General features: G+C 33.3%; 5 protein-coding genes across 6 annotated transcripts; all 5 read left to right on the forward strand.

Moving 5' to 3' along the window:
• Positions 1–5,100: 5,100 nt before the first annotated feature.
• Positions 5,101–7,534, forward strand: LOC148765501 (uncharacterized). Its single transcript, XM_088812829.1, has 6 exons — positions 5,101–5,280; positions 5,374–5,457; positions 5,898–5,954; positions 6,053–6,259; positions 6,335–6,767; positions 6,924–7,534. The coding sequence occupies exons 1-6, from the start codon at positions 5,101–5,103 to the stop codon at positions 7,532–7,534; spliced, it is 1,572 nt and encodes a 523-aa protein (XP_088668955.1).
• A 676-nt stretch (positions 7,535–8,210) lies between these two features.
• LOC105956801 (uncharacterized) lies at positions 8,211–9,453 on the forward strand. The gene is made up of 3 exons (XM_088812830.1): positions 8,211–8,262; positions 8,308–8,765; positions 8,878–9,453. Exons 1-3 carry the CDS (start codon positions 8,211–8,213, stop codon positions 9,451–9,453), a joined length of 1,086 nt encoding a protein of 361 aa, XP_088668956.1.
• Positions 9,454–10,608: 1,155 nt separating this feature from the next.
• Positions 10,609–13,855, forward strand: PUB15 (Plant U-Box 15). 2 transcript variants are annotated; one of them, XM_012983513.2, is made up of 4 exons: positions 10,609–11,279; positions 11,362–11,478; positions 11,563–11,988; positions 12,456–13,855. In XM_012983513.2, the coding sequence occupies exons 1-4, from the start codon at positions 10,911–10,913 to the stop codon at positions 13,509–13,511; spliced, it is 1,968 nt and encodes a 655-aa protein (XP_012838967.2). In that variant the 5' UTR covers positions 10,609–10,910; the 3' UTR covers positions 13,512–13,855. The 2 variants fall into 2 exon arrangements, with proteins under 2 accessions (XP_012838967.2, XP_088669839.1); XM_088813713.1 differs by having other exon boundaries at positions 10,653–11,219.
• A 693-nt stretch (positions 13,856–14,548) lies between these two features.
• Positions 14,549–17,482, forward strand: LOC105959412 (uncharacterized). Its single transcript, XM_012983514.2, has 4 exons — positions 14,549–14,725; positions 15,552–16,174; positions 16,269–16,352; positions 17,132–17,482. The coding sequence occupies exons 2-4, from the start codon at positions 15,613–15,615 to the stop codon at positions 17,233–17,235; spliced, it is 750 nt and encodes a 249-aa protein (XP_012838968.2). The 5' UTR covers positions 14,549–14,725; positions 15,552–15,612; the 3' UTR covers positions 17,236–17,482.
• Positions 17,483–18,529: 1,047 nt separating this feature from the next.
• LOC105959415 (catalase) lies at positions 18,530–22,276 on the forward strand. Its single transcript, XM_012983516.2, has 8 exons — positions 18,530–18,980; positions 19,265–19,361; positions 19,982–20,259; positions 20,393–21,169; positions 21,284–21,373; positions 21,610–21,677; positions 21,779–21,872; positions 21,991–22,276. The coding sequence occupies exons 1-8, from the start codon at positions 18,966–18,968 to the stop codon at positions 22,048–22,050; spliced, it is 1,479 nt and encodes a 492-aa protein (XP_012838970.2). The 5' UTR covers positions 18,530–18,965; the 3' UTR covers positions 22,051–22,276.
• Positions 22,277–22,940: the final 664 nt, after the last annotated feature.

A 22,940-nucleotide genomic window follows, 5' to 3' on the forward strand; every position in this document is an offset into this window, starting at 1 on the left:
TAAATATTTTTTTTTGTTTCATTTAAATTTTTGTTAGAATTTTCTTTTGATGAAATTTGTTTAATGTTGGGAGTTTAATAGTGTTAGGACATTCTAATTTATAATTTATTTTATGTTTTAATCTTGCTCTTGATTATTATAATTAAATTGATAATTTTTGTCTATTGTTTTATGAAATATGTCGTGCTCAAATTTAAAGCTGAAGAAAATTATATATATATATATATATATATATATATATATATATATATATATATATATATATATATATATATATATATATATATATATATATATATATATATATATATATGTACATACGTACATTAAAAAATAGTAGTATATTTCTACGTTACAAAATTTTGTAAAATGAGATTCTTTTAAAATCAATACATACTATTTTTTAAGAATTTATTTTTGACTCACACACACACTAAATTAAAAAAAAAAAACTTCATACATATTTATTTCTAAAAATTTTAATATAAAATTTAGGAAATATATTAGTCAACATTCATAGAAACGAGATTGATTTAAAATCATTACATAATAAATTCTTTTCCGGTAGATAAATATTATATTTTACAATGCCATATTGCCCTTTTTTTTGTTTTTTCTTTATAATAATTTGACTTTTTGCTGTTATAATATAGATATTAACAAGATATAGTAATTAGCAATTTCCAATATTTTCGCTATTTTATAACTGTTTTTTATATCGAATGTTTGCTATTATATAATAATGTGACTTATTTTTTATATAATACAATAATTATACTATTCACTATTTGCCATTGAATGTATAAAATGTGTATCACCACTTATAATGATGCAAACTAGAATAATGACATACTTCTTGATCATAAGGTATTTCATGAAGGCTAATAAATTGGTATTAATGCAAATTATCGTTATACTAATATGTTACATAATTCATAGAAATTTTGATAGCAATTGTCATAAAAAACAAAGATTTTGTTTACATTATTATGGTAATATTTATATTTATTTTGAATCACAACAAAAAATATGTTTAGTAAAATATAAGTAGTTTTTTTAATCCTTATTTTTTTATCCATTTTTTTTAATCCTTATAAAAGTTTGTCAAATTTTAATAGTATTTCGAACTATACATTCTAATAGCATCACCGGTTTACATATATCTTACTTTGTTAAACAATGGAAATGAATTAAACAAATAAATGTAAACTTTGTTAAGATTTTGTTTTAAATGATTTGTTATGGGTTAAAAGATTGGGTTTTTTGTTTCAATATAGTTGAATAAATTTTTATATTTGCAGTCATATATAACAATTTTTTTAATTGTATATGTTTTTGTAGATATGATCAAGACGGACAGCTTATATATTGGCAATCAAATGTTTACTACCCAAAAATATGTGTACTTTCGGTTATGTTTACAATTCCGTTTCAATTTTTTGTGTACCAATTTCATACCATTTGTCTTCTTTTTAATTTTTTTTCTTTCTCATATTTTAGTTTGTGTACAATCAGCGATACATGCGAAGCAATTTATTTATTATTTTTTTCGATATGAAAAAACCCCATTATTTATTTATTGGGGCAAATTTATTTATATGCCAAATTCCTTTGTTTTGAATATTTTTCGTTTCGTATTTCATGGTGTTGATTTGGTTGATCAAACAATAATTATTCAAAATATTCTTGTTGGTTTGATAATGATATTGGTATTGGTATTGATACTGGTATTGGTATTAGTATTAATATTAATATTAGTATTAATATTAGTATGAGTATTATGAGTATGAGTATGAGTATTAGTATAAGTATGAGTATGAGTATTAGTATAAGTATGAGTATGAGTATAAGTATAAGTATTATTATTAGTATGATTGGGATTAGTATTAAGATTATGATCAAAATTAATATTAATATCATGATTAAGATTGGAATTGTGATTAGTATTAATATTAGTATTAGTATTATAATTAGGTTAGTATTACCATTAGTATTCCTATTAGTATTTGTATTAGTATTATGATCAGGATTATGAATAGAGTCGTCATTACAATTAGTATTAGGATTAGAATTAATATTAATATGAGTTATAATATTAGTAATGGTATGAGCAATAGTAATATTGTAATGGTAATAATATTAGTATAAGTATTACTATTAAGTATTAGAATTATTATCAATATTAGGATTAATATTAGTATCAGTATCAATATTAGTATTAGTTTTAGTATTAATATTAGTATTATATTGATATTAGTATAAATAATAGTATAATTAGTATTAGTATTAATATTTTTAGTATTAGTACAAATATTTGTGTTAGTGTTAGTGCTAATTAGTGTTAGTATTGGTAGTAGTAGTATAATTAATATTTGTATATGATTAGAATTAAGTTTTAATATTATACTTAACACTAGCATTAGGATTAGAATTACGGTTTTGATAATAATAAGGATTTGCATTAGGATTAAGATTATGATTAACATTAGTATTATCATTAGCATTAGTATATTACGATTAATATGAAAATTAGGATTAGTAGTAGGATTACGATTAATATTAGAATACTAACATAAATATATTATGATTAACATTAGCATATTAGGATAATCATTAGTATATTAGGATTAATACTGGAATTAGGATTAGTATTAGTAATAGAATTATAATTAGGATTAAAATTAGAATTCATATTAGTATTAGTATTCCTATATGGATTAAGATTAGTATTAGGATTAAGATTATGATTAGTATTAGAATTAGAATTAGCAACAACATTAGTATTACGATTAGGATTAATATTAGCATTAGTATTTGAATTATGATTAGAATTAGAATTAACATTAAAATTAGGATTAGTATTAGAATTAATATATTAGTATTAGCATTAACATTATCATTAGCATTAACATATTTAGATTAGCATCAACATTAGGATTATGCTTATGATTAGCATAAGCATTAGCAGTAGAATTGGAATTACAATCAACATTAGTATATTAGCGGCTTAATTCCACTTTGCACCCTTGAAATTGAGCCTTTTGGCACTTTACACCCTTGAAAAACAATAATAGCACTTTGCACTCTCAAAACACAATAAATTATTCACAATGCACCCTGAACTGAATAATGAAGGAAATTTTTTTTATTGTTTTTTTTTTAATGAGGGATGCAAAATAATACATAAATTATTATTTTCTTCAACCTCCAACCTAATTTCGAGCGCAGAAAATGCGGAAAAAAAAACACCTGATCATTGGAAAAAACTATATTTTCTTACAAAATAAACTAAAATAAAATTTTATCACTAAATTATTCGATTGATGGATTTTTTTATTGTAACTGGTGGAAATATGAAGTAAAAATATTTGGAAAAAAAATATGATTTTTAGATAACTTGATAACGGAATAGATGAAGGATTCTTTTTTTTTTTTTTTTGTAAAATATTTTATTGGGATAAAAAATATAATTATTAAATAAGTTGATGAGATGTATTTTTATTTATGCACTTTATAGTTTCAAAATGATTGATGAATAAAAAAAATTATTTGGCATTTGTCATCCTAAAAACTACCACTAAAAATATTAAATTACATTTATTAGCTTTAAACATTTATTTGGGATGCATTATGCATGATTTATTATGTTTCGAGGGTGCAAAGTACTATTCATTTATTTCGAGGGTGCAATGCAAAGTGCCAAAATGGCATATTTCAAGGGTGCAAAGTGCCAAAATGGCATATTTCAAGGGTGCAAAGTGGGATTAAGCCGCATATTAGCATTAGCATATTAAAATTAGAATTAGAATTAGAATTAGCATTATCATATAAGTATTAATATTAGTATTAGTATTAATGTTAGCATTATGATTAACATTAGCATTAGGTACATTAGGATTTTACTATTAGTATGAATATTAGTATTATGATTAGCATTATGACTAGAATTAGTAGAATTAGTATTAATATTAGCATCATAATTAGAATTAGGATTCGGATTAGCATTAGCATTAACATTAGCATAATATAATTAGTATTAAGATTAGCGTTAGCATTAGCATATGTGTATTTTTAGGATAAGAACTATGATTAGTATTATTATTATGAATGAAATTAGCATTAAAATTAAGATTAGCATTACGATTAGGACTATAATTATGATTAGGATTAAGATTATGATTATAATTATGATTAGAATTAATATTAGGATTGTAATTTTGGTTATGATTAGCATTAGCATTAGTGTTAGGGTTAGAATTACCATTAGCATTAGAAGTAGAAGTAGAATTAGCATTAATATATTAGCATTAGCGTATTAGGATTAATGTTAATAATAGCATATTAGGATTGACATTAGTATTAATGTATTTGGATTAGGATTAGCATTAACACTAGCATTAGGATTATGATTAAGATTATAATTGATATTGACAATGGTATTAGCATTAACATTAGCATATTAGGATTATCAGTAGCATTAGTATTACTAATAGTAATAGTATTATTATCAGATTAGTATTAATATTTGTAAAGGTAAATGTAATAGTAATGGTAATGGTAATGATATTAGTTTTGGTATTGCTATTTTTTTTGCTATTGGTTTTAGTATTAGTACATTAGTATTGGCATTAGTACATTAATATTAGAATTAACGTATTAACATGAGTAGTAGTATTAATATTAGTATTAGTATAGTATTAATTTTAGTGTTAGTATTAGTATTAGTATTAGTATTAGTATTAGTATTAGTATTAGTATTAGTATTAGTATGAGGAATATGATTAAGATTAATACTAATAAAACAATTGGTATTGATATTTGTATTGGTATTAGTATTGGTTTTGGTATTGATATTTGTATTGATATTGGTTTTAGTATCAGTACATTAGTATTGGCATTAATACATTAATATTAGCATTAAAGTATTAGTATTAGTAGTAGCATTAGTATTAGTATTAGTATTAGTATTAGTATTAGTATTAGTATAAGTAGTTATAATAGTATTAGTATTAGTATTAATATTAATATTAGTATTAGTATGATGATTATGACTAAGACTAATACTAATAAAACAATTTTGAAATTGAAATTTTTGATGACATGCTTATCCGTGATTCTGCAGATCCATTTTTTGATCTTATAGAGTTTGTTTACCTGGATATGGTGAGCAACCTGTTCAATCCTGAGTACTTTGAGGCCATAACAATTATTGCATCGGCTAATGAAAGTGTCGGTTTTGTGAATGATCATTTTTTGTCGCTCATAACTGGAGAAGATAAGGTTTATTTGAATTCCGATAGTGTGTACAATGAGGAGTTAATATCATAGATCCGAGTTCCTCAACACCATATCGTGCTCCAGAATTCCACCTAGGTTGCATTGAAAAGATGTATTCCCGTTATGCTCATCAAAAATATTGATCAGGCTAGAGGATCGTGCAGTGGAACTAGGCTTCAGGTTATTAATATGGGAAAACACGTTCTCAAATGCATGACACTACCCGATAAACATGTTGACCATATAGTGTACGTTCATTGCTCAAATGACATTGGTACCGTCCAACTCTACATCGCCTATTAAATTTTAGCAATGTCAGTCTTCGGTGATGGTTTCCTTTGCAATAACAATCAATAAAACTCTTTCCCATGTAGTACTGCACTTGCTCAGACATGTTTTCAGTCATGGACAACTCTATGTCGCACTCTCAAGAGTTAATAGTTGAAGTGGCATAAGGATTTTGATCACGTCGGAATCTAGCGATACAACCAACTACAAATAATGTGGTACAAGGATGTTTTTCGGCATATATGAAGGTAACTATATAATTTTTTTTTACAATTTTACATAATGACCTTTATTTTGTATAACTTATATGTTTTGGCATTCCTCATTTGTAGGTTAATTTGCATTGTACTAGAAACTTGCTACGGGCTCCACTCAATATTTTTGTCAAGGTAATTTATTGTAGAAATTTTATGTCATTAAATATTTATATTTGTATTATTTTGGTAACGTTTTACTTATTTTGTATAATCATTGTACAAAATAGCAGGTCAATTGCATTGTATTGGATTCGTTACATGCGTTTAGGGATATTGTAGCTGAGACACGCTCAAATAAGCTTCAACGAATCAGTGAGCTCCATCCTCTTTACTTGCCTCTACAGTATCTTCTTTTATTTCCTTACAGGGAAGATGATTATCGAGACGATATCTGTTTGAGAGAATCTTCGCTTGCTGATAATAGAAAATGGAGGAAGGTAAGCATGCGAGAGTTCTTTGCATATCTAATCCAAAAACGGCGTTGATAACATTTGTTACTTTTGCATTTCAAGAAGTTATTTCAGCAGTTCTGTGTTGATGGATTTTCGATGGTAGAGTCACACAGGTTGAATATCATAAGGTTCAATCAAGATCAACTTAGGGTTGACATGTACAAGGGTATCGAAGAAAATATTTTTAAAGGAGACACTGAGGGTAAATCAGTTGGACAACGCATTATAATTCCATGGTCGTTCACCGCAGGTCCAAGGTATATGTTTAACAACTTCGTTGATGCTCTTCAAATATGTAACTGGATTGGATCTACAACCCTCTTCATTGTCATCACATGCAATCCTCAATGGCCAGAAATACAAAGGGTGTTGAAAGATACAAATCTCAGGCCGGAGGATCGGCCAGACATTCTTTGTCGTGTGTTCAAGATGAAGCTCAATAGTATGATGACAGAAATCAAGAAAGGTTGTATATTCAGACGTATTACAACATGTAAGTATTTAATTAGATCTCAGTTTATAATTATACATTTACTTCATTCATATAAATTAAAAAAAATTGCTCATGTGTGAGTTTAACTACTTATTGCTTCCTTAACTAAATTAATGCATATTTTTTTAATACCATATGTTTATATTTTCTATGCAGATGTATGCTTAATTGAATTTCAGAAACGAGGTCTACCGCATGCACATATTTTATTGTGGTTTCATAATAACGATAAGACCAATAACCCAGAAGAAATTGATAGGATCATATGTGCTGAAAATCCTGACAAAGTAAACGACCGAAAGATGTACCAGTTGGTGGAGAAGTATATGATACATGGACCGTGCGGTCAGGCGAATTTGAAATCTCCCTGTATGAAGGATCGAGTTTGCACGAAGCGATTTCCAAAGCCATTTGTGCAGCGCACTGAATCAGATGCAGATGGTTTTACTGTGTACAGGAGAATGGAAGATGGCAGAACAGTTACGAAGAAGAAGACTACTCTTGACAATGGGTTTGTAGTCCCGTACAATCGTATATTGTTGAGTAAATACCGATCTCACATTAATATCGAGTCATGCAACCAGAACAAATCAATCAAATACATGTTCAAATGCGTAAACAAGGGGCATGGCCGAGTTACGGCGGCATTTTTTGAAACACGCAATACAGATAGCGGTGCTGAGATTTGTGATGAGATAAAGATGTACTACGACTGCAGATATCTTTCGGCATGTGAGGCAATGTGGAGGTTTGCGAACTTGAGTTAAAAGAGGATTCTCAAACTTGGGCGCCAAGGAAAAAAAGATTTTCTATTGGTAGGCTTGCGAATGTTCCCCCTGGAAAAGGAAAAGACTAATACCTTAGATTGCTACTTAACATTCAGAGGGGATATACGTGCTACGAGGACATTAGAAAAGTTTTTGACACCGTCTACCCTACGTTCAGGGATGCATGTTATGTGTTGGGTTTATTAGATAACGACAAAGAATACATATATTCAATAATAGAAGTGAATACTTGGGCACCGAGGGATTATATAAGAAGGTTATTTGTACTTATGCTTCTTTCCAATAGCTTAAGTCGGCCCGAACATGTTTGACAAAGTTGTTGGTTGGATTTGGCTGAGGGTATTGCTTACAAACAACAAAGTCTTCATATCCAGATATGGCAAATTGTATAACACATTATTCAATTAGATTTTAAATATTACTCATCTTTTTAATATTGTCGTCTCTCACCGAAATAGAAAAAATATTGCAAAGCAATGGTAAAAGCTTGCGAAATTACGCGCCCATGCCAGTTCCAATCGAATTCTCAGCGGATGACACAGTAAACATATTGGTGTTAGATGAACTGGATTACGACCGGTTTGAAATGGGTAGGGAACTTCAACGGTGTCTTGCTTGAATTACATACGTGCAAACAAAGATTTATGATGTAGTCATGGATGTTGTATCCAATGACCGTGGTGGAATGTTCTTTCTATATGGTCATGGTAAAACGGGAAAGACTTTTCTATGGTAAACTCTTTCGGCTGCAGTTCGTTCCAAGGGAGAGATTGTAATTAACGTTGCATCGAGTGGTATAGCATCATTATTGCTCCCCGGTGGAAGAACAGCTCATTCTCGATTCGGACTACCCATAAATGTACACGAGAGTTCCACCTGTAGCATGTTGCAAAAAAGTCCACAGGCGGAGTTGTTCATAAGGGCAAAGCTTATTATATGGGACGAGGCTCCTATGATGCATAGATACTGTTTTGAAGCGCTTGACAAGACAATGAAGTCAATATTACAGGTTGACAAACTCTTTGGTGGTAAGGTGGTTGTTCTTAGAAGAGATTTTAGGCAGATTTTACCAGTTGTGCTCAAAGCATCAATGCAGGACATAGTACATGCTACGATAAACTCCTCTCCGCTGTGGAATTTCTGTCGTGTCATGAAGTTGACTAAGAACATGAGATTGCAGTCATGCTCTTCTCCATCTAACGTGGATGAGGTAAAATAATTTGGAGACTGGATACTGAAGGTTGGTAGTGAGGATGTTGGGGAACAAAATCATGGTGAAGCTTCGATAGTGATTCCCGATGACATGTTGATTGGTGATTCAGAAGATCTATTCAGAGACCTACTGGAATTCGTTTACCCGGATTGTTGAGTACATGTATGATTCAGATTATTTTCAAGGGAGAGCAATTCTTGCACCAACTAATGAATGCGTCGAGTTTGTGAACGATCACTTAATGTCTCTCCTTCTAGGAGAGGAGAAGGTGTACCTGAGCTCAGATAGTATGTTTAGGGACGAGCAAACAATGGAGGATAATGCAGAAATTTATTCGACTGAATTCCTCAACACAATAAGATGCTCCGGACTTCGTTCTCATGCGTTGAAGTTCAAGATTGGTGCACCCGTTATGCTAATAAGAAACATCGATCAAGCTAAAGGATTGTGTAACGGGACCAAACTTCAAATTATTAGAACTGGCATTCACGTTCTGAGTTGCAAAATTCTTTCCGGAAAAAATATCGGTGACATGATGTTCATTCCTCGGATGACTTTAATACCATCTACCGGGCTGCCAATTAAATTTCAGAAAAGACAGTTTCCGTTGATTGTTTCTTTTGCAGTGACAATCAATAAAAGCCAAGTTTCAAACTCTTTCGCATGTTGGTTTGTATCTTCCTAAGCATGTCTTCAGCCATGATCAACTATATGTTGCACTGTCCAGAGTTACGAGCAGAGGTGGCATTAAAATATTCATCAAGTTGGATTCGGGTGAACTCACCAATGTTACTAGAAATGTCGTGTACAAGGAAGTATTTCATCGAATTTGAAGGTAGATAATATTTTCATATTTACCAATTATTCATGTAACATGTCTTTTTTTTAACAACTTATTCTTTGGCTGGTGTTTCTTCTCTATATAATTTCCCCCGTGCGATGTTATTTTCAGTCATGTCCCTAGGATGCTCATTGCAAATTTTATTATCTTTAAGATTTAATTTTGACGATATACTAATATTTAATATTATTCTTATGATGTAACTATGAAGAACATGATGCTTCAATATTGCTGGTCGCGTTTTGTATTTAAATTCAATGAACGTAATAATTTATATATGCGTAAATTTATTTTTCAGACATGTATTTCCAGTTGAAAATATGCCACCCCGTGCATCGCACGGGTGAATACTAGTTAATTAATTAATTATACATCCACGTCAAACAAATATAAACAAAAACCCAAGAATTTTTTTTGAAAAAATAGAAACGCTAATTAGATTTAAGCGACATCTATATATCTAACATTCTTGGGCTGATCCTGCGCCTCCTTATTGGGCACCTCCACGTAAGCACTCCGTGTTCTAACCCACACGCAATCCCGTCCACATCAGCATTTTCCGGCAAACGGAACCTCCGAGAGAAGTTCCCACGGCGGCTCTTTACCCTGTGTCACCTGTCTTTCTCTTCCTCTTTTCTCCACAACCCTTTCTCCACTTATCTTCAGTATGTTGCTATCTTGTTTGGGTAATTACATGTCGCTCCTCATTGTAAATATTTTTACATATATGTAATTTAGTTATTACCGAACCAAATCGTATATTTAATTCGGTAAACGGTATGAAATGATGCCGTACCAAAATTTCGGTTCGCTTTATCCGAAATAATATCCCTAAATTTATCTCTAGAGAGGGGTCTTTTCGTAAAATAATATACAGTTAAGGGGAGACTGTAATTACCCAAACAGAAGAACTTCGTAATTTGACCATAAATCAGATGGTTGGCTTCAATTTTCCCTAAAAAAATATTAAAAGGGTAAAAAACTATAATAATTAATAAAATATCTCCAGATAAATATAATGTAATGATTAAACAACAATTAACAACTAATTTAGATAATAATTGTTTAAATTGGTTCCTTAAAACCCGGGAAGAAAAATGCAGTGTATCCGAATATTTCCATCCATTCATCAGTCGTCGAAACCCGAAAAACCAGCAATTGAATCAACCATAGCAGAATCGGTGAAGACGATTGGATAGAAGAAACTCATGGTATAAGCCAAAAGGGGTTTTCTCTTCTCCGATTCCCTCAACAAAACAAAACAACATTTTTTTTTTTGAACTGCATTAATTAATTAAAAAATGGTGACCAATCACGAAGAAGAAGCATACGAGGAGGAGGAGGAGGAGGATCAGACGACAACGGAGGGATTGAATCCACCGTCGAGCCCACGCGCTCGAACAGACGATAATTACAATCTCGTCGAATCGATCGTCGCCGTTATTCAATCCGTTAAAGCCATCGGAGAATACAGAAAAACTCAGAGGAAGGAGTGCAAAAATCTCGTCAGGAGGCTCAAGCTCTTCCTGCCATTTCTGGACGAAATCAGAGACTTCGAAACGACGTCGTTTCCCAATTCCGCAGTCGTTTGTCTGAAGAAGCTGAAGAAGGCTGTTGAATCTGCCAAAAAACTCCTCAAACTCTGCCACCGTGGCAGCAAGATTTACCTGGTATATATTATATTACTGATTTACCCCCCTTTTTAATTTCATAATAAGAATAAAATAAAATTAATTTGTTTCAAATTTTCAGGCATTGGAAAGTGAAGCGATGATGGTGAGATTTCATGGTGTGTATGATCATATAAGCCAAGCTGTTGAAGGAATGCCTTATGAAGAGCTTCGAATCTCCGAAGAAGAGAAAGAACAGGTTTTTTTTTGTTTTTTTTTATTTATTTTTTATTTTTATTTTTTCCTATTTATATTTATTAATTAAAAATAAATATATTTGTAGGTAGAATTGCTGTGCGTGCAGCTAAGAAGAGCTAAAAGAAGAACCGACACACAAGACATGGAGCTAACAATGGATTTGATGGTGGCTTTATCGACAAACAACGACAGAAACGCAGATATAGCCAGTGTCGAGAGGCTAGCGAATAAGCTGTCGTTGCATACTTGCGAGGATTTAAAACAAGAAACATTAGCCATTCGAAAACTCGTTAAGGAGAGACGGGGCCTAAGCCCCGAGAGCACGCAGCAAATCGTTAATCTTCTAAACAAGTTCAAAGGATTAGCCGGTCTTGAAGAAAATGGGATTCGTGACGAACCCGATGAGCCTAAATCTCTCACTAAAAGCATTTCGATTTCCGTTCCCAACGAGTTTTTGTGTCCTATTACATTGGAGATTATGACGGATCCCGTTATTGTTGCAACTGGACAGGTATATTTCATTCATTCATCTCTTTGATATATATATCACTTCAAGATAAAAAAAAAACACTAATAGCTTCTTGTTGTTGCAACTAAATCTTCTTTTATCGTCACTATATAGAATTAGTGACGAAGCATTAGTGACAAACACAATGACTATTTGTTGTGTAAGGTTGTGAAAATACATGTTCGTTGTCACTCGAAAGTTTGTTTTTCTTGTAGTGTTTGATATATATATATCACTTCATGATTAAAAAAAAAAAAAACACTAATAGCTTCTTGTTATTGCAACAAAATCCTCTTTTATCGTCACTATATAGAATTAGTGATGCACCTTTAGGGACAAACACAATGACTATTTGTTGTGAAAATACGTGTTCGTTTTCACTCGAAAGATTGTTTTCTTGTAGTGTATGATTTACTTTTTGTACAACCCTAACTTTCTTTTTCATTTACTTGATTTGGGCATTGCTGTAGACATATGAAAGAGAGAGCATACAACAATGGTTGGATTCGAACCATCAAACGTGTCCGAAAACCGGGCAAACCTTGGAGCACTTGTCCTTAGCACCAAACTTTGCTCTCAAGAATTTGATTCTACAATGGTGCGAGAAAAACAACTTCCATCTTCCAAAGAAGGAGGTACTCACAAACGAAGAGACACACTCCACTAAAAACGAAGCAAAAATCTTGACACTTGTCCAAAACTTGTCGTCGAGCAAATTAGACGAGCAAAGAAAAGCCGTTGAAAAGATCCGTTTTTTATCAAAAGAGAGCCCCGAAAATCGAACTTTGATTGCGAATGCAGGTGGGATCCAACTCCTCGTGCAGCTTTTATCCTATCCCGATTCGAAAATCCAAGAACACTCCGTAACTGCCCTTTTGAATCTCTCGATCGACGATTGTAATAAAAAGCTTGTGTCGAAAGAAGAACCGATCCCTGCTATAATAGAAATCTTGGAAAAAGGGTCAATCGGAGCTAAAGAAAATTCAGCCGCAGCTTTGTTCAGCCTGTCAATGCTGAACGAGAACAAAGTCAAAATCGGAACTTTAGATGGGATTCCGCCATTGGTCGATTTGCTAAAGACAGGTACAATGAGAGGGAAGAAAGACGCTATAACCGCCTTATTCAACCTATGCCTCAACCCCGCTAATAAAACCCGAGCCATCGAAGCTGGAATCGTGGGGCCGTTGCTGAAAGTGCTTGTGGATGAAAAGCTTGAAATGGTTAACGAGACACTTTCGATATTACTGATTCTCGCATCGTGCGCCGAAGGGAGGAAGGAGTTAGGGCAGCTTCAATTTATAGAAACGCTCGTGAGTTTGATAAGAGAAGGGACGCCGAAGAATAAGGAGTGCGCGACCGCGGTTTTGTTGGAGCTCGGATCTAATAATCGAAACCTTATTCTTGCAGCATTGCAGTATGGTGTGTATGAACATTTGGTTGAGGTTTCTAAGAATGGAACTGAGAGAGGTCAGAGGAAAGCTGAGTCAATGATTAGGTTGATGAGTCAGGCTCAACAAATTCCATGATACTATATTAAAGAAAGAAAAAAAAGAGACAACCTTTGTAAATAGAAGCACAGTGTAAATTGTCTGTCAAAAAGAAACACATGTAATTGTATATTTTTCAGTGTTGTGTTATTTCTCAGGAATCTTTTTTTTTTTTTTTTTTTTTTTTTTATGACTGGAAATCTCAGTTGAGTTATGTATATTATTTTTAGTTGTAGTTAGAGTCGAAAATTGAACAAAGTATTCGATTTGACGAAAATTAAACCAAATTGCTCGGTGAAATATGAAGCCCCATTCGTCTTTCGGCTCGACTAAAGCTTGTTCGAATTCATCTCTGAAATGAACATTTGAACTTCACTGAAAAAGAGTTCGAATTTATATTAGCTTTTAGCTATTGCAACATATTTATACTTCATGAAAGTAATAACGTGCTAATAAAACTCGAAAAAGCAATAAAACCCAAAATAAATATCATTTTGGAAAAAAAAATGCCAAAATTAGTTAAAAGCTCGTTCTCATAGATCTCGCAATTTTAGAAGTAACACAACTAACTGAATCCTCATCTGATGTTTCTATGAATTGATATAATTTTTTGGAGAATTTCGTAAAATAGTAAAATTTGAATTTTGAATTTTATGAGTCCAAATGACGTCGGATCACCGAAATCTGACGCGATTCATGAGCTGTGGTCATGAGTTTTGTTTCTCGGGCCGTTTACTTGGGATATGGTTGTTAACGTGCTATTAAAACTCAAAAATTAAAAAAAAAAAAGTGGGGAGAAAACGAACATTTTGCAGAAAAATGCGAAAATAAATTAAACCAAAATTCTATTAAATATCAAAATATTAGAAACAACCTAACTGACAGAATCATTGCATGATGTTCATATGAATTTATACGAATTTTCTAAAACTTTCATGAAATAGCATTGAGAGGAGAGGGTATTTATACATAAGCGAGTGACACGTGTCGATTAGAATTGATGCCAAATATCGAATTTTAAAGGCATAAGGGTTTCAAATTATATAATATTATAGATGGTGGGGTAAAATGACAATAAGTGAAAAATATTAAAAAAGGAATTAAAAAAAAATCAGCACGGAAATAAAAGAAAAGCGGAGCGCCCTCTTTTTTGAAAACCTCCTCTCTTCTCGCGCCGTCTCTCATCCCCGCAGCACCACACCCACCTCCGCCCCCTCTCCGATCTGTTGCTACCTTCCAAACCCACTCCTACGGTGAGTCTCCCTGCGTTTCCATACAATTACAACTACTGCTGTTTAATTCTTCTTAGCTGTTTCCGGTTTTCCATTTCGGCCTTCAAATTCCACTCCTTCTGGAACCGAAATCATTAATTGAATTTTTTATTTATTTTTAATTGTTTGGGGAATGTTGAATTATGTAGGGTTTTGTGGGATGTTGTTTTCCCGAGAAATGAAGGGTTTAGCCTTTTGAATTGGTGTATTATAAAGTAACGGCGCATATTTAATTTTTAATTTACTTTTATTTTTATTTTGGAAGATAAATTACGTGTTTGAGTTATTTGTTCTGTAATTCTGTCACCCTTCTCAAAACAATTACAAGAACTGATGAAGCTTTATGTAGCAGATTTCTCCCGGCACAAACTCTTAACCGAGATAATAGCTGCTATTTTTATTATTTTCTCTAAATTATTATATTTTTTTTAACCTTTTTTGGTGTTAGTTTCTTGAATTAGGCAGTCAGTTCACCAGTTGAACTAAATCTTAGTTTATTTCTATGCAATTGTAATATTATAGACAACAATTTTGCTACGTCCCTTGCACATATTTCTTCAAATCAAATAAGGGTTTTTTTCCGAAGTCAGGTTCATCTGAATTAAAAAACAATCTTTAAATTGTTGACGGAAATTAGATGCGCTATTTCTCTATCTCGTTTCACCAATCTGGAACTAGTATTGCTTCATTTGTTGCGATTGAATGTCAAATTACCTGAACCGGCAGGCTTTGCATTAACTATCTACTGCATTAACTATCTACTTGCTGCCATTTTCCATTAATGGAGTCTTTAATGTATATGTATCAGCGCTTAGTTTGGTTTAGTCCGGCAAAACTGCATCCAACTGGGCTTACATCTCTCTTATGTAATGATCAACACCGGACAAACGGGTAATGGGCTGGTCAGTGGCGGGACCCCCGCCCCCGCCCCCCACGATAAGCAACTCCTTGTAAGCGCTCCTAAAAAGACTGCACTGAGAGACGTGCAGAACGAAAACATGGCAACTCACAAGCAGCAAGATTTACTTCCTTTAGGTGGGAAATCGAGTGGCGACGCAATCAAGGCGTACAGTGGCATGAATGAAAACGTGATGAATGCACGCAGGAGATTCGAGCTTGAACTCGGGAGAGGAAGACTTCAGAACAATGTCGATAAGATTTCGGATTATTCAGAGCCGAAGAATTTAATTCCATTGCGGCAGGAAACTAATGTGACAGCTGTCAAGGCATTGCCAAGTGGCGGGCCGTCATCAGTTCCGAGTTCTTTTGGCAAGCAGAGTAATAATAATAATAATAATAGCAGTGCAGTGGGTAAGGTTTCTAGCGTTGATTTGAAGAGCAACGGTGATCAGATAAGAACAGATCGTTTCATTCGCCTACAGAAGTTTTTGAAGCAATGCGACGAAGCTAACCAGAGAGAGTACACTCAGAGTGAGTCCTTTTTGTCTTCGACGCGTTTTAGTGGTCGATTGTTATTTCGCGGACATAATTAATGATTTCTTGTTTGGTGTGTGATTTGTATCAGTGCTTCTGCGTTTATCTCCTTCCGATCTTAGCAAGCACGCTGTGGAATTGGAGAAGAGAGCAATCCAGTTGACCGTAGAGGAAGGTACGGAATATTTTATTGAATTTTTTTATTAATTGCTGATTGATATTCTTGTGTTGGGATTAGATTGTGTAAACGGTCGGAAGTTTGTATTACATTTTGCATGCAAATGTGATTGGACTAGATATTATTGATTGAAACTTGAGCTATATATAGTGAAATCATCAAGAAACTCTTCTGGGGAAATGAAATGAAACCAAAAATAACCTGCATTTTCCGGTGATTGGTTTAGTAAGAAAGTCTTTGCCTTCATTTTTATACATATGGTCGGCATTTTATATTTTGAAAATTTTACCAGAAGTTTTAGTTCAAGTTTGTGTAAGGCAGATGATTCTTCCAAAGGGACCTATTGAATTATTGATACAGTTAAACCTCTATAAATTAATACAACCAGGACTAGGAAATTCTATTAATTTAGCGAATTATTAAATTATCGAGTTAATAATTTAACACGTTTTCACCGAGTCGGGAATTACTATGTAATCGAGGTTATTAATTTATCGAGGTTCTACTGTAGCTAATTTTCTTTGATGTGATCTCTTTGTTCATGTATCTTCTAACCTAGCCTGAGATCTGAGATATGAAGTGATTAAATCCATAAAATCAGCTACAAAGTCCAAGAATAGAATGCAGTTAACTAGTATTATTATAAAGTCAAACTTGGTCTTGACGTGATTCGATCTGCATGACATAAATAAGTTATTGCATTTTTGTTCTGCTAGATGTGTCAATTTGTCCAACTACTTAGTCAAAGCCTTTAATACGCCTTTTTTCGTTTGCAGGGAGTGAGATGCGGCGGATGAAGACGCTGAACATTCTGGGGAAATCTTCTCCAACAAACAATCTGATGAAACCAACTCAGTTATTGCAATCAAACAAACGTTAACTACGAGGTTTGAAGTGAATCAGTAGGCTTCTTTGGTCTTCATATTGATACTGTTCAGATCCCTATCTATCACTCTTGTGTTTTTTCACCTTTTGTACTAAGTTCTATCCGAAACTAAGATCGTTAGTTAGCCTGTAATCATCGTACGTTGCAACTCGTCTTCGTTTTTTACGAAATAAGCAGTTAGTTATAAATTATAATGTAGCTCGTGTTTGTGTTCCGATATCAAGAAACTCTTCCCACTTTACCCCCGTTTCTAGATTTTATATGTTATTTTTCGGTCTGTTTATCTTTTTGACAACGAAATGATCGAGTTGACTCGTCTCCGGCCTGACGGGAACTTGTAATTTTGGTCAGAAATGGGAGTGTTGTCCCTATGGAAAGATAATTTTCATAACCTCCTATTTTATGTGAAAAAATATTAAACTAAATTTAAAAAATATATATATTTTTAATGATAATTAAATTCTATTAACTCCTCCTGGGGGTATTTTCGTCTTCTCCAGCAGTTGACACTTGGGGAAAGGGGTACAAGGCTGGATTTCAACTTTCAAGGATTTTGTGTTTTAAATCTGGTCCAAATGAAGAGGCCTTTTTATTAGCTGAAAGCCCATAGTCCGTTTGTACAGGATCCGTTTCTGCAGAAAACAATCGGGTCAACTCCGACCCGCCAACCCGGGCATCTTTTGATGCAAACCTCCTATTTAGTGGAAAAATCAGGGACCGTCCGATTAACTTCTTGTCGTGCATCTGTGTGTAGGGGATCAATTACAAGTTAAAGGGCTGCAGTCTTTGGATTGGGCTGATAGATTGGTTTTAGCAATATAACTTTGTTATGAAGAATTTCGATCAAAATTTCCGTATAAAATTAAACATAAATTCATCAAAAAATCAAAAATAAAAACCTTACATAATTCTAGAAGTCCAAAAAAAAAAAATATATATATATATATATATATAAAATAAAATAAAATAAAATAAAATAAAAGGGGATCTGCTGCATTCACACGACCTCGTAAATCAGTCCAAAATAGCTCTACCTGATACTTCTATCTCCATCACACAAATCGAGGCATATGCCCACGTGGCCAGATCTTATCGGTCCAATTTATTGCCGCCACAAATCAGTTGGTGATAAACTCCAAAAACTGGATAAGGAAAGAAACTATTGACTCCATCTCCTCCTCATTTAAATTATTATAATATACATTTAATTCAATTATTTTATATGTTTATCAAATTCGTGTAATTAAAAATTAGTTTTTAAATATATTTTATTTAATTCAAATTCCCCACTACAAGGGATAGTCAATTAACTGAAATTATTTTTTGACATATGTTGTTTAAATAAGATAATAAACATAAGTAATTTATCACAATTCATCATATAAATATTTAAAAAAAATCATGTAATTTAAATCATCGGTGATATTAAAATGCTTTATCTATAAATAAAAAAACTAAAAATAGAAAAAGAAAAAAAAAAGAAAAAAAAAGGAAACTAATTAGTTTTGTTTAGTATGGTTAAATGGTTTTATGTGGATAAAATTTGTGACGTTGAAGTCACCGCAATTTCATTCCATCAAAAAAAAAGAAGTCACCGCAATTTCAATTAATGACTAAATAATAGTCCCTTTTAATAGCCTCAAAACTCCATTTCCACTTCTCCACACGCCCTTCTCTTCTTCTTCTTCCAATTCCTCCAAAAATTCTACCTCTCATCTGCTACAATGGATCCGTACAAGGTATGATTGATTGTATTTGAGTTTTAATCTTCGTTTGTTTGATGGTCGAGTTGTCGTTTTTTTTTGTTTTTTTTTTTTTCCGATTCGTTGGAGTTTTCGGTAACTTGTAATTGAAATTCTTCTTTCTCTTCATGTAATTGAGTGACCTAATTGATTCTTAAATCATTTCAATGGCTTGGGTTGGTTGTTACCGAAAAGAGGAACGGATTTCGATAAAAAAAATTGTTTTTTTGATTTTGTGTGATGATGAACTTTGATGTATTGGTGTTTGATGATTGGTGCAGTACCGTCCGTCAAGTGCGTTCAATTCGCCTTTCATGACCACGAACTCTGGAGCTCCAGTCTGGAACAATAACAACTCTTTGACTGTTGGAACTAGAGGTTATTTTTTCATTTTTTAGGATTCGATTTTCTCACGGAATTGTGTTTTTTTTTTTTTTTTTTTTAATGTTGCTGTTGTTATTTGTTGTATTTGCTGTTATTGCTAATCATTATTATTATTATCATGATCGTTATAATTTCGTTGTTTAAATTTGCTGTAATTCGGAAGGAAGTATATGTAGAAACAGTTTATATCTATCTGTTTTATCTTGCTTAGCTCTTGGTCTTTTTGAGCCCTTGGATTTTTACCTGTACAACTGTGTGTGCAATTTCTATTCTACACTGTTCGTAACCATTGCTACTGAGTTGATATATCAGTTGCAGGATTACGGTCAGCTTATAGATCGTTTAGTTTCATAAAGATTCCTATCGTCTACTCTTTTTTTTTCTAAACCAAATTTGTGATGGTCCTTAATGAAGTATGATTACTTTTGATACCTCTGTTCTCAATGTACTGTAGCGACGATCCAAGTACAGTTGCATTTTTTTGGTATAGTTTGTTGTAATATAAATTGTATGAACTCTTTTTTCGTGGTTTTGTGTGTGTTTTATTTATGTGATGGTCATCTCCTTCTGGACTGTAATTGGCTGCATTGACGGAAAATTCTGTTAATTTACAGGCCCAATCTTGCTTGAAGATTACCATTTGGTAGAGAAGCTCGCTAATTTTGATCGTGAGAGGATTCCAGAACGTGTTGTCCACGCCAGAGGTGCCAGTGCCAAGGGGTTTTTTGAGGTCACACACGATATTTCTAACCTTACATGTGCCGATTTCCTTCGAGCTCCAGGAGTTCAGACACCTGTCATTGTTCGATTCTCCACTGTTATCCATGAGCGTGGCAGCCCTGAAACTCTCAGGGACCCCAGAGGGTTTGCTGTGAAATTCTACACCAGAGAGGTATTCAAATGTTTTCTGGTGAAGCCGGACTTTTTGTCTTCTTTTTTAATTATTTTTTCCCCATCTGAAATCAATTTATCAACTTCGGTCCATGATTTAAATTTAATTTTTCTGGTCTTTCTCATTGATACAGGGAAACTTTGATTTGGTGGGAAACAACTTCCCGGTCTTCTTCATTCGCGATGGCATGAAGTTCCCTGACATGGTTCATGCTTTGAAGCCCAACCCGAAGTCCCACATTCAAGAGAATTGGAGAATTCTGGACTTCTTCTCCCACCATCCCGAGAGTTTGAATATGTTCACTTTCCTCTTCGATGATGTCGGCGTTCCACAAGATTACAGGCACATGGATGGCTCTGGTGTCAACACCTACACACTAATTAGCAAAGCTGGCAAAGTAAACTACGTGAAATTCCACTGGAAGCCCACCTGTGGTGTGAAGAATTTGTTGGAGGAAGAAGCTATCAAGGTTGGAGGAGCTAATCACAGCCACGCCACACAGGATCTTTACGACTCCATTGCAGCTGGAAATTATCCAGAGTGGAAGCTCTTTATTCAGATCATCGACCCTGACCATGAAGACAGATTCGATTTCGACCCACTCGATGTGACCAAGACTTGGCCTGAAGACATTTTGCCCCTGCAGCCAGTTGGCCGTTTGGTGTTGAACAGGAACATTGATAACTTCTTTGCTGAGAACGAGCAGCTTGCTTTCTGCCCTGCTCTTATTGTGCCTGGAGTTCACTATTCTGACGACAAGCTGCTCCAAACTCGGATATTCTCTTATGCCGATACTCAGAGGCACCGTCTTGGTCCGAACTATCTGCAGCTTCCGGTTAATGCCCCCAAAAATGGCCATCACAATAATCATCATGAAGGTTTCATGAATTTCATGCACAGGGATGAGGAGGTACTGTACTAAATGTATAGTTTATTTTGTTACTTTTTGGGCATTATATTTTGTATGTTTGTTTCACACTTAATCAATCGGATGTCTTTGTCTGATATTCTTGATTTTTCTCAGGTGAACTATTTTCCTTCAAGGTATGATCCTTGTCGCCATGCTGAGAGGCACCCGATTCCTCCTGTGGTTTTGTCAGGGAAGCGTGATAGGGTATGTAATTTGAAGTTACTCGATTCTGCTGCTTGATGTTTAGTTTCTGCATTAAGAAGTTGAAAGATTTTGACAAAGTATTATATATTGGAACCATGTTCAAATCAAATCTTTATTCAGTGATTTCTAATGTTCCTTTATGGTATTTGATGGAAAAAGGATCATTAATTTTATATCAGTATGTCGTAAACGCTGAATTCGATGTGTGGAACTTATAATACTTCATTGTTAAACAGTGTTGCATTGAGAAGGAGAACAACTTTAAGGAACCTGGAGTGAGATTCCGTTCCTGGGCAACGGACAGGTACTTCATTCTGCACTTGATTTAAAATCATTAATAAAAATACTTTTGAAAAAAAAAGAGCTCGATTTTTTTTTTCTTTGTTCCTCACATTTTTTCTTCAGGCAAGAGAGGTTTATCCGCCGATGGGTGGATGCTTTATCCGACCCCAGACTCACCCATGAGATCCGTGGTATATGGATTTCATACTGGTCTCAGGTAATATTATATTCATTCATTCACCGTTTAATATATTATTATGTTTTTAAGGATCGATTAGAAGAAAATGTGAAGTGTGATTCCATACGTAACACGTAATAATGATTTAATGGTGCAGGCTGACAAGTCTCTTGGTCAGAAACTCGCCTCTCGTCTCAATGTAAGGCCAACAATGTGAAGATGATGAGAATTGCACACACCATGTTTTCGGTTGGCCGAGGAGAAGAAGAGCATTGTAAAAGATGGTCTCGAGTTTGTTAGTATAAAGTGTTGATCGTACGTACGTAGCCTTTTATTGCCTTTTGTGTGTTCTAATATACGATGGAACAAATTTGTGTGTTTAACGAAAAACTATACCTTGATCTTAATAAAATAAACGAAGTATGTACTTCGCCTATTATGCAGTCTATTGTTGTATTGATATTGTTGCATCTCCTCACCCTTATTGGTAATGTTTGAACAATTAATTGTGTATACAGCAAGTAAAATGTTTTGTATATGATCAAATAAACATCAAACTAGATGATATTTAGTGGGTGCTGAAATAGTTGCTATAATTCAATGTAGTCTGGTGATTTATTCTTGAGATTTTTCAGCTATTGTCATAAAAGATTATCTCAACCAGAATTAAATTTAAAAAAAAAAAATTAAAATTAAAATGGCGTCACAGCTTTTGTATAAGCTTGAATATATGTGGATGGATTTGGAGATAAATGGATTGTAAAAGAGCATTGTTGATTGAATGATGGAGACTTTTGTGGCTTGATATTGGGTCGGGTCGGGGTAATTAGTGACCAAAATGTCCCTACTTAATACATGAAATGACCAAACTAGCCTTATGGAATAAATAAATATGCAATTAAGATAAGGACCTCTGTGTAGATTGTATCAAATTATCAATAGTGAGAGGTGCTGCACCTTGTAATAAACAAAAACTAGGAAAACTTCAAGACAGCTAAAAAACAACTCATGACCATAAAAATGACTAAAGTACCCCGCAATTTGTTATTTAAGTTTTATTGTTTAACCTGAATCTGAATCTGGGGAATATTTTGAAGAGGAATTTCA

This window comes from Erythranthe guttata, chromosome 14 (genome assembly GCF_056151865.1).
Source record: "Erythranthe guttata isolate IM_541 chromosome 14, IM_541, whole genome shotgun sequence".
Classification (NCBI taxonomy): Eukaryota; Viridiplantae; Streptophyta; class Magnoliopsida; order Lamiales; family Phrymaceae; genus Erythranthe; species Erythranthe guttata.

Excerpts from the sequence above, each read along its gene's own strand:
- LOC148765501 (XM_088812829.1), top strand. The coding sequence starts at position 5,101 with ATGCTTATCCGTGATTCTGCAGATCCATTTTTTGATCTTATAGAGTTT. Across the intron at positions 5,281-5,373 it reads TCATAACTGGAGAAGATAAG|GTTGCATTGAAAAGATGTAT; the intron begins GTTTATTTGAAT and ends AATTCCACCTAG. Across the intron at positions 5,955-6,052 it reads CACTCAATATTTTTGTCAAG|GTCAATTGCATTGTATTGGA; the intron begins GTAATTTATTGT and ends ACAAAATAGCAG.
- LOC105956801 (XM_088812830.1), top strand. The coding sequence starts at position 8,211 with ATGGATGTTGTATCCAATGACCGTGGTGGAATGTTCTTTCTATATGGT. Across the intron at positions 8,263-8,307 it reads GTTCTTTCTATATGGTCATG|TTCGTTCCAAGGGAGAGATT; the intron begins GTAAAACGGGAA and ends TTTCGGCTGCAG. Across the intron at positions 8,766-8,877 it reads CTCCATCTAACGTGGATGAG|AAGATCTATTCAGAGACCTA; the intron begins GTAAAATAATTT and ends TTGGTGATTCAG.
- PUB15 (XM_012983513.2), top strand. The coding sequence starts at position 10,911 with ATGGTGACCAATCACGAAGAAGAAGCATACGAGGAGGAGGAGGAGGAG. Across the intron at positions 11,479-11,562 it reads CCGAAGAAGAGAAAGAACAG|GTAGAATTGCTGTGCGTGCA; the intron begins GTTTTTTTTTGT and ends ATATATTTGTAG. Across the intron at positions 11,989-12,455 it reads TTATTGTTGCAACTGGACAG|ACATATGAAAGAGAGAGCAT; the intron begins GTATATTTCATT and ends GCATTGCTGTAG.
- LOC105959412 (XM_012983514.2), top strand. The coding sequence starts at position 15,613 with ATGATCAACACCGGACAAACGGGTAATGGGCTGGTCAGTGGCGGGACC. Across the intron at positions 16,175-16,268 it reads CCAGAGAGAGTACACTCAGA|TGCTTCTGCGTTTATCTCCT; the intron begins GTGAGTCCTTTT and ends GATTTGTATCAG. Across the intron at positions 16,353-17,131 it reads CCAGTTGACCGTAGAGGAAG|GGAGTGAGATGCGGCGGATG; the intron begins GTACGGAATATT and ends TTTCGTTTGCAG.
- LOC105959415 (XM_012983516.2), top strand. Across the intron at positions 19,362-19,981 it reads TTTGACTGTTGGAACTAGAG|GCCCAATCTTGCTTGAAGAT; the intron begins GTTATTTTTTCA and ends GTTAATTTACAG. Across the intron at positions 21,170-21,283 it reads TCATGCACAGGGATGAGGAG|GTGAACTATTTTCCTTCAAG; the intron begins GTACTGTACTAA and ends GATTTTTCTCAG.